We start from the raw sequence: 16,786 nt of genomic DNA, 5'->3' as shown, positions 1-16,786 counted from the left end.
CCCGTCGCCTCCTGCCGCTCGTCGCTACCGCGGGACCTTCAGAAGATACATACCTGCATCGTTCCCGTCTCGCCGCATGTCCAACGCCGCTCCTCCGCTCATCTCTGTGACTGTCATTGTTCTCGGAGCCCGGCAAAGCATCTTTGAGTCTCCCGCCGGAGCTCCCCATTCCTCCACTAGGTGGCCCAATGAGAATCATCCTGATTCTAATTGGACCAATGAGAATCAGGATGATTCTCATTGGGCCACCTAGTGGACGAATGGGGAGCCCCGGCGGGAGACTCAAAGATGCTTTGCCGGGCTCCAATAACAATGACAGTCACAGAGATGAGCGGAGGAGCGGCGCAGGACATGCGGCGAGACGGGAACGATGGAGGTATGTTTTTTTGTTACATTTTAAATAGGTAAGGAGTAAAAACTGACTCCTTTACCTATTTAAATCACTGGCATCTGGGGTTTCCTTAGTAAAGGAGGCGCCCAGATGCCAAAATCAGCCCGCTGACAGCAGCGATAGGTCTTTTCGCCTGCTCAGAGCAGGTGAAAAGTTAGCACCTATGTTTGGCGGGAAGCATCGCTTCCCGGGGGGGGTGCAAAATGCAATTGCATAGGGGGAAAGGAACTTACTGGGCGATTATATCGCCCAAGTGAGTTCTTTTCTGCCATGGGGGGTGTTAAATGCAATTGCATTAGGCGACCTTGCTGACGCCTAATTTAAGAACTCGCCAGCACCTAGCGCTGGCGAGTTTGGTAATTGCATAGGGCCCTGTGGGTTAATAAAACCACTGGATAGTGATGTTTGATGTGCGGATTGCATCTTCCTACTTTTGTTTGATACTGTGGAGGTGATCCTCCTCTTGCAATCCTGCATCCCCATTCGAAAGGAGTGCAGCCCTGCCTTTGAACTTCATGTCTTAACCACTTTTGCCTCCCATAGCAGTAAATCTACACCCCACAGGACTTCAGTTCCTGCACAAGGGTGTATATATACGGCCCTTGCAGCGATCACCGATGTACACACTCCCACTCGCTCCCACGTGCACGCCTCTGCTTGTTCTTGTTGCCACCTGTTAGTCCAAAGATCAGTGAATGGGAAAACAGTTCCCATTCACCGATCTGATGCTGGGCATACACGGAGTTTCTAGTCCTTATCAATCGAGCCGCTGATGGCTTGATTGATAATATCCGACAGGTCCGATGACCTGCCGGGTAGATTCCCTGCTCGATCCCCGCCGGTGGACAAAAGCGGGGAATCGAGCGGCTGATAAGGAGCGCCGGGGGGGGGACGAGCGGGAATCGATCCGGCGCATAATTGGATAAGTGTATGCCCAGCATAAGTGTCTCTGTCAATGATTGCCAGCATCAATGAGATGGCTGCGGTCATTGTAACAAACTAAGTTACACTTACACACATTACTTCCTGTTAGCCTACTATTAGTATGCGGCAGGAAGAAAATGCATGAGGACTTCTAGTGGCTAAATAGTAAAATTACACCTACATACATTTCATATAAAAAAAATAATAATAACACATATACCATTAAAATTAACCCATTACCTCCCCCACTATCCCATAGTTACCACCAACAAAATTTGCATATAAAAAATAATAAAAAAGACAATTAAAAACAAAATACATAAATAGTTACCTTAGGGACTGAACTTTTTTTTTAATATGTATGTCCTGAGGGTATATTAATGTTATTTTTGAAAATATGGCCTTTTGAATAGTGATAGACGCAAAACTGAAAAAATGCCCCTTTATTTCCAAATAAAATATTGGCGCCATACATTGTAGTAGGGAAATATTTTAAACATTGCAATAACCGGGACAAATGAGCAAATAAAATGTGTGGGGTTTACCACAGTAGTACATTTTTATTCTAAAACTATAATGACCAAAAACTGAGAAACAATGATTTTTTTCCCCATCTTTTCTTATTATTCCCATTAAAGAAAGCCTAATTAATGGCAAAAAAATAAACAAGATATAAATCATTTCATTGTGATAAGTAGCTATAAAGTTATTGGCGCATGAATGGGAGGTGTGCTGACAGGTGAAAATAGCTCTGGTCCAGAAGGGGAAAAACCCTTAGTAGGCACAGTAAGTATTTAATGGGTTATTCTCAGTATTTCTCTTATTCTTAAAAAAAAAAAAAAATCACTCCATAGAAAAGATCTATACAAAGATGCCTGCCACTAACCATTTGCACACCATTTTGGCAGCTGAACTGAGCAACTATTATAAAGTAAGTACTTACGAGAATAATAAAACCCTTTTGATTCCCCATGGGGAGGTACACTAGTCCAAAAAACCTGTCAGATCTGTCTGATTTTTTTCCTACTGTAAGTGAAAGTGACATGGGAAAAAAGTAATGTATAGTGCATTTTACTCAGAGAGAAATGCTCATTATTCTTCTCACTACCCCTCATGCTGGAAGCTGCTCCATGGTACGACACACCATTTTCTCTCCTCTCCCTCCAAAGCAACAGTATGTGTTGCAAAGTGTCTGTACAGCACTTTGCCCTGAGCTGTTGTTGCCCAAGGGGTTGAGTCCCTGTGAGTGACAATGTTTGTGTGTGTGTGCATACCTTAAAGGACAACTGAAGTGAGAATATGGAGGCTACCATATTTATTTCCTTGTAAGCAATACCAGTTGCCTGGCTGTCCTGCTGATCTATTTGGCTGCAGTAGTGTCTGAATACCACCAGAAAAAAAGCTTGTAGCTAATCTTGTCAGATCGGACAATAATGTCAGAAACACCTGATTTGTTGTATGCTTGTTCAGGGTCTTTAGCTAAAAGTAACAGAGGCAAAGGATCAGCATTACAGCCAGGCAACTAGTATGGCTTAAAAATAAATAAATATGTCAGGCTTCATATCCCTTTCACTTCAGTTGTCCTTTGAGCTCAGGGCTAATCAGAGCAGCTCATGAGTTTGCTCTGATTGGTATATAACTCTGGACAGTATCAGGTTATATTTACCTCTAATATAACACTTCCAGCAATGATTTAGCAATATATAACAAAAGCCAAACTTTTTTGTCATAAAAGAGCTTTGTGCCTTTCATTTGCATCTGTATAGCTTCATTTGCACTTTAATAGTATTTGATTTGCATTTGGTATCAGCCTGCCTGTAATCCACTATGTTCAAAACAATGAAGAAAGAATAATGAATGCAAGAGAAAAGAACAGAATGTATTCAGCAAAGAGGAACAAACAGGAAGTTAACTACACCTTAAAACAGTTATAACCTATCTACACACAAAAAAGCTGTATATATATATATATATATATATATATATATATATATATATATATATATATATATATATATATATTACTACAAATGGCTACCCACTACCCAAATTCTCCTACAGAGTTGTTATATCCCCTCCCCTCCAGTGAAGACGCCACACTAAAGCTTCTGGGTAGGTTTTTTTGCAGCCTAAAGCCCCATCTACACCATGGGACATTGCAGCGATCCGGCGGCTAATCGAGCCGCCGTGTCCCCGCTCGCCGCGCGTGCGCCGCATTCCATTCCCCGCTCGTCCCCGCCGGCGCCGCTTATCTCCCGCACGATTCCCTGCCATTGTCCCCTCGCGGGGATCGAGCAGGGAATCGGCGGTGCGGAGATCCGTCCTGTCGGATCTTATCAATCAAGCCGCATCAGCGGCTCGATTGATAAGGAGCATCGCGACCGCATCTATTCGTGTAGATGCGGCTTTATGCAGGAGAGCCATTGTGTTATTGCAGCAGGGTAGGAACAGCAGTGTTTGTGTACAGCTAGGAAAGCGTAAAAACAGGCAGCTGGGAGATCTTAGATCTCTGTAGTTTTTGTAGCAGGGCTATTACTATATGTACCTTTGTTTATCTCATCATGTCACATGCCACTTAAGGTATGCTTTAAGGCCTAAGGATAACCATGACAGCCAGGCAACTGGCATTTTTAAAACTGTATAGCAGTGAGAGCTTCCAGCACCTTTTACTTCAGGTCTACCTTTTTATTGTGAGCCCAGGTTTAACACGCACATTTTGTGTTGGGAGTGAAACATACAAATAGCTTCAAGGTAATATTTCTGCCACTTAATGAAATTGCTTTTTATAAATAAAGCTGCAACGTAACTGCACTTGACTAGTCATTTATACCCCCAATACATCTTGATGTGCACTGTATGCGTATATTGATATATTCCTGCATGGTTCTGCACTGGATGGCAGTGTCTGACAATCTTTGAATATACATTTTTCTTACTATTATTAGGACAGCGACTTCCTTTTCTCCAGTAAACCTATTATTCTGCCAGATAACAAATACTGTACTACTTGGCAGGTAAATTAACCTATAAAACCCTGGAGACCTAAGTTGATGTTGGATGACTGCATCATTTTACGCAACCTAAGGAGAACACACACATACAGACTGAGTTAAGAATGACAGATGGCAGCCTATGTACAGCAGAACATAAAATATGCAATGGAAGCAACTTATTCCAGGCCTTTGAAAGTATATTATTAACTAAATGCTGACTTATAGTGCTATTAAAGCACTTTCCCATCAAACGCTGCTCCGATATCACAAATGTTGTACTTTATATGTCCTAGTAACCCAAAGAAAAAGCAGATCCATTATGTACAGCTCACAGCCCTCTCCCTGAACAGATTCTATGTAGTGGCTGTATTTTCACTTTTTCTTCATATGCCTGGGTGTGGATACTATACCCTAGATAAAAACTATTTGTCAGAACAGCTAAATGTAGCTGCAGTTTGCATAGCGGGCGGCCATGGTTCTTGCTATTTAGAGGGGGCAGAAATAAGCTTGCGGGTTAAGGCTAGGTGAGGAAGGGGGGGGGGGGGGTAAGGGTAGGTGGCCATGAGGTCAAGGTTAGTTGCCCAGCAGGAAGCGTTAAGGTTGGGCACTCACCATGGTGAGGGGGTGTTAAGGTCAGGTACCACCAAGGATTTGTGTGAGAGCAGGCAGAGGTTAAGTCCTGGTGAAATATTGGCAAATATTACCGATATTTCACTATATGAATTAATGACTAGAATACTATACTAATACTACCAGCTATTTCCTGCAGGAAGAAAAAAACATTTACATTGTAAGAAACAGCTACATTACTTTTAGTAAATAGTTCTCTTTTAGGGTATCATAGTGGATGTATATACTTAGACCAAATGTATGGTGCCTTTACTAGTTGCCTGTAACCTCTCAACTCGATTTTCATTTTTAGCTTTATTCAATGCCCTCTTCTTTTTCTATATTCCCTTTGAATTAAGTTGAACAAGCTAAAACACAGAGCAGCTGTCTTGTCTCTGCACATACTAAAACAGACAGCATGACTAACCAGAAGGCAGGGCTTGGGTAGATAGTTATTAACCAAACTGGGCAGAATTTGAAATCTGACTGTGGTTGAATTTTTTTTTTCACAGGTTAAGAAACAGCAGTAATACTTGCTAAATAGTTTTCTTTCAAGATTACGTTGTAGATCCATGTACTTGAAACCACTTGATGTTTGCTATAATAATAGCCTGCACCCTCTCAAATTGATTGTTTATAGCTTAATTTACTGCATTAAATTAGTCACATTTCTAGAACATATCTTAAGACAGACACTTTTAGGCAGCTCTCCAGAATGCTCTTTTAACTGTTCCCTCTTCTCCTCATTTCTGATCCTCAGAATCATTTTTTTTTTCATTTAGCAATGAATCTCACAGTAGGCTAGTTCTCAGTTGGTATGGTCTTCTTCTGCAGTCCATCTGGCATTACACCTGCTTTTTCATATGACTCACTAGTCAATCCATTCCATTTTCTCTTATGCTGGGAATACACGGGTCGATTTTGGTGCTCGATTCTGCGCCCGATCGTTTTACTCGCTCTATTCTCTTATCTTCCACTCGTTTTTCTTATCTTTTTTCAATTCACTTCAATGAGAAATCGAGTGGGAAAACGATCGAACAGTGATCGGACATGTTGGAAATGATCTATCGAGCCATCTTATCAGCTTAGAATTGAGCTGTGTATTCCCAGCATTAAGTTGTTTTATCCTTTTTATGTGATGTAAATAAACCTACAATTGTACTCAATCCTTCATCACATTGCACTCCTGTTAATGTAAAAGTTGCCTTTATGTTGCCTCAGTATCATCAGGGATACATCATTGCCAATCGTTAAATTCTACCACAGCTCTACAGCCGAGGACCAAAAGTGCACATAAAGTGCATGTATACCGAAGTAACTCATCAGTGGTGTGACTATATTCTTATGTCGGAGCATACATTGGGATTTTTTTTTTCAAGAAACCAAACTATCCTGGAAAGGAAAAAAAATCTTCATGTGGGTGCTGCAGTCGTAGTTTCCTGTTATGCAACATAAGCGGGAGAGAGCTTTATAAATATGAGAGCAAATGAACAGCATCTCTGAAACAAGAACTGTCCGACTGCAATGATTCTGTAGTGGGTCCACATATGAATCCACTGTTACCTCCAAAAAAGGGTTCATAACAGTACAGATGCCTCTTCTTACCTTCAACATCTTTTCTTCCATTTTATCCTCTGACCCAGACTGTCTAGGTGGAGTGGAGACATGCTGTCTACCATCCACCTATACAGTATAAGTCACCAGAAGGGACGTTGTGAGGAGTGATCACATGTAAGTCCTGTAAGTCACTAACAGGCTTGAGTGACCTGCAGGGTTTTTCATATCACTGGATAAGACAGGAATAAAGGTGTTCCGAGTAAAAAATAGCATCATTGAACACTTCTGTTTCAGGATATAACAATGGTTTCACATGCCTAAATACACTACAGGGAGGGTCTCTTCAAATATTTGAGATTTCATCTCATTTCAAATCTGAAAATTCCAGTATGTAAGACAATGTCTATAGTTGGCAACAGTAGTTTCCATACTGCTTTATTTATATATCAGCTGAAAAGAGGAGCCAAGCCACAGTAATTCCAGCAGCAGATAATTCCAAAAATGGTGGGCAAATCTTTTACTATTCTACCTTTCTGGTTGAATATATGAATATGTATAACAGCTGCAGCTTAATGTGCGAACACACCTATGAAGGATGTCGCCCATTGGGACCCGATCCCCTTGGGTGACATCGCTGGAATGGGATGCTGTGTTGCTATGCGGGGAGGCGGAGGGATGGCAGATTGGGGTATACGTAACATCATGCAGTGGGTGGGGGAGCAGAGTGAACAATATGGTGGGTGAGTTGATCTCCTGGGTAGATCGCTTGTGGGTCGCAAGCCTGTGTACACCCGCCTGATATCGGCTAAGGCACTCATTATCGGCCGCCTCAGCCGTCTTTAGTCAGACGTGTGTACGAGGCTTTACACAGACCAAATCACAGGTATTACTTTTCTTTTGCCTAATTTGACGATTTTGAAAAATATCCTGGATGAAAGACTAGGTTTTATTTTGGTACATCAAAAAAGGCTGGATTGGGTGTCCACTTTTGATTGAAAGTGTAACTGAACCTAGCAAGTTAAAACCTTAACTAAGTACAGGCTTAAGGGGCCCATACACTCTGCCGATTTTCTGGCGGACCGATCGATCCCGATCGATCGATTGATCGTTTGCAAATCAGTTGACCAATCGACCGATCGATGGCCGATTTCGATCGATTTCGATGGATTTCCATCGAACTGGCAGGGTGGAAAATTTAGGTCGATCTGATGAGATTGCTTATCAGTTTGCATTGGCCTTAAAAAATTCTGATGGCAAAAAAATGCCATCAGATCGAATTTCAATAGATTTCAAACTGAAATCTATTGAAATTCTATCCTGGTAAAAAATGTTCTAAAAACGCATCAGATAGATCATCAGATGCATTTCTTATCTATCTGCTGCCAATCTGACGAGTGTATGGGCACCTTTAAGGTGGCCATACACTGACCCGATTCGCGGCCGTTTCGACAGCAGATTCGATCCTCGAATCAGCTGCCAATCGTTCGCGGTAAACGCACCCGCCGATCCGATTTCCTCCCGAAATCGGATCGGTCTATCCATCGCGCCGTGCGGGAAATTACCCTCGATCGCCCGCGGGTAGGGAGCGCGTCGCTAGCGGCGGCCGATCCGATCAGCTATACATTACCTGATGCTGGCTCCCGGGCATCTTCTCCGTGCTGCACGGCTCTGTTCCGGCTCCATCCCGGCGCTTCCTGTGTCACTGCAGTGACCAGGAAGTTCAAATAGAGGGCGCTCTATTTGAACTTCCTGGTCACAGAGTGACACAGGAAGCGCCGGGATGGAGCCGGAACAGAGCCGTGCAGCGCGGAGAAGATGCCCGGGAGCCAGCGTCAGGTAATGTATACGGGGGGGGAGACAGGCGGCAGGAGTAGCTTAACAGATTGTGATCGGTTTCAGGCTGAAATCGATTCACAATCTGTTTGCAGTAAAGGCAGCCATACGATCCCTCTCTGATCAGATTCGATCAGATAGGGATCTGTCAGCTGGTCGATCTAATGGCAAATCGACCAGTGTATGGCTACCTTTAGTCTGCTGAGGTTACTGGGGTAAAAAATGGACTGTTATCTGTAATTTTTAAATCACAGCAGGAAAGTCTGATTACAGTGGCATCAGTCCAGTGCCTCTGAACCATGCTCTTAGTAGAGTTTTATTTCCCAGTATATCCCCTTATAATTACTGTATTGTAAAAAGGAAAGAAAAAAGAACCTTTTACTATTCAATAATGTAGTAAACAGAGTACTGAGAAGGTTAAATAAGTCAGCCGAATGCCATTTTCCATATATTCACAGTACTTAAAAATAAAAATTAAAAAACTGATTATTGTTAGGAAGCTACTGTATAGGTCTGTAAACATAGATTTATTTTTTTTTTGTAATTGTCTACTAATGGTTTTTTGTTTTGCCATAATTTTTCCCAAAAAATGTCACATAATATTTTTGAACAAATGAAAATGTTTGAAAAAATATATGGGCATGAGAAAACACATTTTCTAGCAAATAAGTGTAATGCAAAAATCTATGGTGATGCATACAGAAATAATTTTTTTCCTAAATCCATTGAAATTAATGGGAATGAGAAAACACATTTTCTAGAAAGTTCTTATTTTTGCAAAAAAAAAATGTGCATATTGCGAAAATAGTATATATATAATATTTAAGCTAAAATTGTGAGTCAAAAATGCATATTTTGGTGTGAAAATGACTGTCGAAAAATGCTGAGCCCCTCACTAGGGGCTGAGCCACACGTCAAGTGCTTTTCTAAGCAATTTGAATTTGGAAAGCATTTTGCTAATGTATTACTATGCGTGTTTTTTTTTTTTCTTCTTATCACATCGTTCAAGTGAGAACACACACTAGTCCATTACGATAGAAAAGTGCTTTTCAAATCGCTAGTGCTTTGAAAGCACTTCTACTGTGCACCTTAGGCTACATGAGAAAAAGGTTAATTATTACAATGGCATTGTGTAATAAGTTAGCACCACTAGTGCCACAGACCTGTGGTATTATTAATAGTTTCTGTGGGAGGGCGGGATTTGTGGATTACCCTTTGGTTGTAGCACTATCCATGTGTTCATCTTGTAAATTTGGGTAAGTAAACCTTCTCTTCCAGCAACATCCATGGGAACACCCTTTGGCGCACAACTTCTACACTCTTCAGTGATTCATGGAAACACTTGTAAATGCCAAACAATTAACTCCTACAAAGCACACCGATTGCTCAGTTGTTGCAAGTGAAGCTTAATTTGGCAGCAATGCACACAAGTAAGTTCAAATCAACCTTAAGACGAGACAGCTTTTTAATCTAATTGTCTTCTTGAATTTCAGTAGCTTTGTGTGATAATTATAATACACAGTTTACTGACTGAAAGAAACAGTTTTTAAACTGAGAACAGCTATTGTGTACACATACCGTAGGGTGTCTCACATCTCAGTGCAGGGAGGGTGAAATCCACACAAGATCTGAAATGTCTACACCTGCTATTCCTATGAATCATTATGGCATTCTGAGACACATATCCAGGTGAGAAATCTGATTTCTAGCAAAGTAATGTGGAAATTTCAAAGCATCAGCAAAGAATCAGTGCCCACCATACTCCCTAGCCTGTTATCAGACACAAGTCATCTCCAACACAAAGCTAAGGATTTCCTTTTGCCATCACCAAAGTCGCACAAATCCTATCAGGTATTTGCATAGATTTCTGTAGTATCAGCTTTTGAAATGTTTGTATAATGCGGATGCTTAATGCATGAATATAACATGCTAGAAAAAGTAAGCAGTGAAACTAAGTGCAGCTTTATTTCCCCAATATGATGATTATATATAGTACTTGATATGGGGATTGTGTACATGATATGGTGAACTGTTTGTTTGATGCCTGGTTTACATTAGCATAAAAAATGTTCCTCTATGCAGAATTAAATGGAAAGGATCCAACTGGATGCAAATGGATCCTATGCAAAGCAATAGGATCAGTTCACATCAGTCCATCCACAACAGTTCCACTTGTTCCGTTCTGAGAGCTGAGCACAACTATGGGTCCTGCACAACCTTTCTCAATCGTCCGGATGAATCAGATGCTGACGGAATCAATGTTAGCCTATGACAATGGATGGTATCCTGTCTCACTAGGCTGGTGGTTGCATGTATTTCCCATTCCAATGGGGAGCCTCAATGCTTATATTGCAGTCTGTTTACCGGTGCTTCTCTCTTGCACTGAACCTGAGTGGCGGTGTGATAACAACAGGTATACCAATTGGGTGGTGATGCAAACTGGAATGGTAACAACAGATGAAAAGCTGATGCCAATGTTACAAACTGATCTGTTTGATATGGAAAAAGGATCAGTTTTTACAGGATCAGTTTTTCATCCAGTGTAGTGTGAACACAGCCTAAATAAAACTTTCCATCACTCAAACATTCCCTATCTTAATGCACTTACATTAATAACTTTGTTTTACCACTGCAGTGCCAACTTACCTTGCTGGTCAAGTTGCAGATTGTGCAGACTCATGTTTCATGAGGACTATCATCTAAGGCCCGGTTCACATCTGCTTTTGCCAACGGAACTGGCTGTATGGTTCCGTAAAAAAAATGCAGCAGGACCAAATTCTTCAGACCATTTTGCTCAGCGGAACGGAAATGGAAGGTTTTGCAGCTACATAAGAACAAATAGTAAACTGACAGTTTACAGTACACTGGCTGTAAAAATTTACAGTTTTTACCAGATCCTGATGGTGGATCCGTACTGCCGGCTCCACAAACAACCGCAGATGTGAACCAGGCTTTACTTCAGAGAATTACAATTTCTGCAGAACATGTGTGGTAAACTAACATATGACACTTCATTCAGACACTTAAGGGTTATGTTGGCTTCTAAAGACCCATACATATTTGAAACTTAGGTCGCCCAGAACAAAAGTTCATGATTATTTTTCAGTCTTTTTCCAAATGTGTACATGTCCCTCAATTCCCCCACATTTTCATTAATGATTGGGCACACCAGAAAAACATGCTCAATTGCAATTACTGTATACTGTCTCAAGCATTGACAGCTTGCTCATACTCATCTTACTTCCTTTGGTCTCCTTAGATCAGAACATGCATGTTTGTACTGTATGTGGAAAGACCATCCAAAATGTTTAATGATGACCAATTCAAATGATAAGGTGTGTAAAGTGTGTTTATACTGAAGGGAAAGAGCAATGTAAAGCAGTGACTCAATACTGCTAATTAATGGATCTCTTTATAAAATTTGATGATGAAAAAAGTAATTATTGTTATAATTTAAGTAGGCCTCAGTTATTTGGACTGAGTTAGTCAAAAAGGCTTGATGAGCAGACCTGCCCTTTAAGGGGATTTTCTATTAGAGAGAAAATCTGCAGTTCTGTCAGCAGAACTAGAACATACCAAGAAGCTGTTCTCTGAACAAGGCCGCAGGTCTCCCTGACCGGGGCATGTACCACCACTAGAACAATAAACATCAGCCATGTTTTGTAAACATCCACATTCCTGCATGTGGGTCAAATGCCTCATTGATTATTAATCGAGTAGGTGTGTATGATGACACCACAAGTGGGTGCACCAATAGACGGATATAGGGGATGGCGAAGATGATGTCATATTTAACTCTTTTCTAGTCGGTATTAAACCCGGGGTGAGCGATGGAGAGGGCATTCTGCTCTTTACTTTCGCACTAGCTAGCAAGGCTGACTGGGACCTCTAAGCATGAAAATAGTATGAGATGTGCAAACAAAAGGTATGAGTGGAATTGTCTTTGTGAGGGCATGCAACTATGGCTTTAGTTTGCAAAGTATTCCCGAATTCATCTACATTGCAACAATCTGGTACCTTAAAGATCCTAACGATCTGATTGAGAACTCCTTATTGCTGGATAGCATACAGGTTAAAGAGAATCTGTACTCTAAAATTCTTACAATAAAAAGCATACCATTCTATTCATTATATTCTCCTGGGCCCCTCTGTGCTGTTTCTGCCACTCCCTGCTGCAATCCTGGCTTGTAATTGCCAGTTTTAGGCAGTGTTTACAAACAACAGACATAGCAAGTGATATGCTGAGAGCAGCTCAGTGTGTGAGTCATACAGAGTGTGCCTGGAGAGGGTGTGTATAGCTTCTATCCAATCACAAGCAGCATAGCACATTCCAGCCTGACTGCCTCAGCACGACAGAGCCGGCAGAGGAGAGATGATTAGATTATATAACAGAGATAATATAGCCACTGTGCAACTAGAAAAGACTACAGTTAGACAGAGCACATTAGAACAGGTATAGGAACTTATAGGATAGAAGAAATAAGGATGACATTTTTGTTACAGAGTCTTTTTAAAGAGAGCCTGAGGTGGGCTCATAATAATAAAAAAAAAAAAAGCTACCTGATCTGGGGAGCTGAGTAGATCAGGTATCCGCCAAAACCGCCGTTCTCCTCCGCTCCTGTGGGCCACACTGACCCACTTTTGTGACGCTGGAAAGAGAGATTGATTCTCTCTCCCAGTGTGCAGGGAGGTGGGGGAGCAGCAGGGGGCCAGGGAGAGAGAGCTGCCCAATGGAGGCTCTGGAAACCTTGCAGGAACGCCCTCAGCGGGTGTTTTCAACAGGGAATTCCTCTCCTCTTTTTACCCTCCGAGATAGCGACAAATATTGTCGCTAATCTTGGGGGGGGCTATAACGCAGTGGTGGGGGGAAGAGAGCGGCGGTGTGGGGACACAGAGGTATGTCATGAGGCAGAGAACATGCCTCTGTGTCCCATCTGCCCCACCACGGAACCGCCTCGGGTTCTCTTTAAGGGTGTTGCCGTTGACCAAGGTTCAAATCCCGGCTCATGCCAGTACCTAAAACAGTAAGGAGTCTTTGGGCAAGGGTCCCTAATGCTCCTAATCGCCCTAAGTGGCTGCAGCCCTAAAGCACTTTGAATCCACTGTGAGAAAAGTGCAATATCAATGTTATGTGCCTTGTCTACTACTGATCACTGTAGCTTTTTTTTTTTTTTTTTTAAATAAATGGTTGGTAGCCCCAAACAAGTTATTGTTGGTTTCCTAAATGGCTAATCTACTTATCAAAAGTAGAGATGAGCATGGATTTTGACTGCGGAATAACAGCTTATGATGCCAAGATGGGAGGGGAGGAAACAGGCAGCTAAGGAATGTAGAGCAGGATGCAAATTCATGCAACAGGCTTTTTCCTATTATTGCATATAAAACAATCCTCTATTACACATCCAAAAAAAGACTGAGCCGGAACCTGGACTATAAATAACTGATAGATTGGAAAATGTAGGGTCAAATAAGGTTTTGAATGAAACAAATAATAATGGTCACCGGCTTGCCAGAGTAAAGATGCTTGTTTACTTCACTCAGTCAGAGGCTCGTGACCTTGCTTGAAAGTCATCTTTGACAAGCGCTTCAGAATTGAAAACACTTCCAGCATTGCAGCAAGAGTGCTTATTTACAAAAGCAAATATCTTTATAAGTCTTTGTTGATAATACATACAGTATTAATGTCTAAAGTACCACACTAAAAGCCTCGTATCAATTAGGACCAACATTTTCTAATCAATACAAGCAGACATGCTTCTGCCACTAAGGGGCAAAGGGCTATAATTCTTCCATGTTGTCAGAACACACATATATGACCCGGTCAAATATGCTCACCTGAGGTTTCATCCACTCTTTCATCCACCACATGGTCTTTCTGATGTACCCACTCGCTGTTACACTTGAAGTAGATCTGTGTGGCTGGGCTGGCTTTGCAGTACAAATTCACTGGTTTATTTTTTACAATGTAAGCTTCTTCTGGCTCAATGAGAAAATGAGGCAATGGCTCTGGTGGATCTGAAGGAAAAGTCTCTGGTAGTTCATGAAAGAAATCATCATCTGTAATAGACAATGAAATGCTGATTAGTTTTAAGACATTTACAAAATATGACAGTACATTTAGGCCATTTAACTTTGTTATACGTTGATAATGCAAATACCTCACTACTCACTGGAGTTAATTTAATCAAGTAACATGCAGTGCAGAGCAGAAAAGTTACACTGTACTCATTGTGAACATCCAATAATGTGCAGAGTAGCTACTTTTTTTCTCCAAACAAGATTGGATGCTTGAAGGGAAAAAAGGTTAATTTCCCTTTACTGCCGTTACCTGAAAATCTTCCGTAGTAAATCACTCACATTGTGTAGGTATAGAAAGCATGTACGAGTAGACAACCATTTGTTCAGAATATATGTGGAACACAGAAATAAACCACTGTAATCTTCCAAGCATAGTTAAAGTGAACCTAAAGTCACTAGTCCCTGGTCTTCAATTAACCTTGAGGTATAGTGGCTTCTTTAGAGAGAACTAAAACTGGAACCCAAACTTTCATAAGCCCATAGCAACCAGTCATATTTTTTTATTGCAGCTGTAAATCAGCACTGTAACAATGACCGTGAAAGTAAGACAAAACTTTCTCACATGCACAAAAGTTACATGCAGAGGAAGATGCTCATGAAAAATGATCAGAGATTTTAAACGTTAGCTTAAAGCACACTTTGGTAAATAACTGCATATCATAAACATACAGATAGAACAATAAATGTCCATTATAAATTATACCATAATTGGAAAGGATACCGCCCCTGGAGTCTGCTGGATTGTCTGTTTCTGGCAGTGGCATGTAACATCACGGAGCAGTGTGGCCACAGTTTTGAACACACATGTGTGAACTGTCACCCAGCAGAGAATGGGACTCGATACCTTGGGAGACAGTGTGGGCAGAGGATGTACAGATATGTACCTAGCTTTCAAGTTAGTGATGGGTCCTTTTGCTATGGAGGGAGAAGGAGGGCTGACGGAGCAGTACACAACGCAACCATGGAGCACCCATAGCACCCAGGGTGACAGCGTGGGTGGGCGCTATAGATTTAGTATGCGGGGAGAAGTGCAGAAAGCCGCGCAGGAGGGATGATGGAGCGGCTCTAGCTATACTCTGTATAGCTAGAGCTTAAAAACATCTTTAAATTTTGGTTCCAATGCTCCCCATTGGTCTAATAACAGACCAATGGGTATCAGGAGGAACCCCATTGGTCTGTAATTAGACCAATGGGGCTCCTTGGAGCCAAATTCAAAGATGCTTTTTAGCTCTAGCTATACTCAGTATAGATAGAGCAGTGTAGGGGAGCGGCGGTGTGTGGCATCGGGTGAGTGTGTCATCGGAGATCTTCAATCAAGGTCGCAACATTAGAGGATACTGTCGTGGAATAATTTCCGAAGGATATTGGCGTGGGAACATTTTTTTGAAGGTACAGGTAAGTATTTCTGGTTAATTAAGAATAATAAAATACTTTTTTCGTCTTTGTGTTTTTATTTCATTTAACCCTTTGTGGAAATGGGTAAGGGGTACTTCTTCCACATGTTTGCTGTGTCCCCCACAAGGCTTGTGGCAAACTGCAAATATGCTTTTCTATTAACAATGGCTTTCTTCTTGCCACTCTTCCATAAAGGCCAACTTTGTGCAGTGTACAACTAATAGTTGTTCTATGGACAGATTAACCCCACCTGAGCTGTAGATCTCTGTAGTTCATCCAGTCACCATGGGCCCCTTGACTGCATTTCTGATCAGCGCTCTCCTTGTTCAGCCTGTGAGTTTAGGTGGACAGCTTGTCTTGGTAGGTTTACAGTTGTGCCATACTCCTTCCATTTCTGAATGATCGTTTGAACAGTGCTCCGTGGGATGTTCAAGGCTTTGGAAATCTTTTTGTAGCCTAAGCTTGCTTTAAATTTCTCAATAACTTTATGCCTGACCTGTCTGGTGTATTCTTTGGACTTCATGGTGTTGTTGCTCCCAATATTCTCTTAGACAACCTCTGAGTCCATCACAGAGCAGCTGTATTTGTACTGACATTAGATTATACACAGGCGCACTCTATTCAGTCATTAGCACTCATCAGGCAATGTCTATGGGCAACTGACTGCACTCAGACCAAAGGGGGCTGAATAATTACGCACACCCCACTTTGCAGTTATTTATTTGTAAAAAAAATTTGGAATCATGTATGATTTTCGTTCCACTTCACACGTGCACACCACTTTGTATTGGTCTTTCACGTGAAATTCCGATAAAATTGATTCATGTTTGTGACAAAATGTGGAAAACTTCAAGGGGGCCGAATACTTTTGAAAATCACTATATATATATATATATATATATATATATATATATATATATATATATATATATATATATATATATATAAATATATATATATATATATATATATAAATATATATATATATATATATATATATATATAT

The 16,786-nt window shown here is 41.2% G+C and overlaps 1 protein-coding gene across 5 annotated transcripts in view; it reads right to left on the bottom strand.

Annotated features, from left to right (window-relative positions):
- Positions 1-16,786, bottom strand: part of UNC5C (unc-5 netrin receptor C) — a 534,770-nt gene that overhangs the window by 175,080 nt on the left and 342,904 nt on the right. For all 5 annotated transcript variants that reach the window (XM_068232277.1, XM_068232283.1, XM_068232291.1 and 2 more), the window contains one exon: positions 14,143-14,364. In XM_068232277.1, coding sequence (XP_068088378.1) covers positions 14,143-14,364 — 222 coding nt within the window. The remainder of the gene's footprint in view (positions 1-14,142; positions 14,365-16,786) is intronic.

Source organism: Hyperolius riggenbachi, chromosome 1, assembly GCF_040937935.1.
Source record: "Hyperolius riggenbachi isolate aHypRig1 chromosome 1, aHypRig1.pri, whole genome shotgun sequence".
NCBI lineage: Eukaryota > Metazoa > Chordata > Amphibia > Anura > Hyperoliidae > Hyperolius > Hyperolius riggenbachi.
The sequence above is the reverse complement of the archived record's forward strand: the minus strand, read 5'-3'. Positions and strand labels throughout refer to the sequence as shown.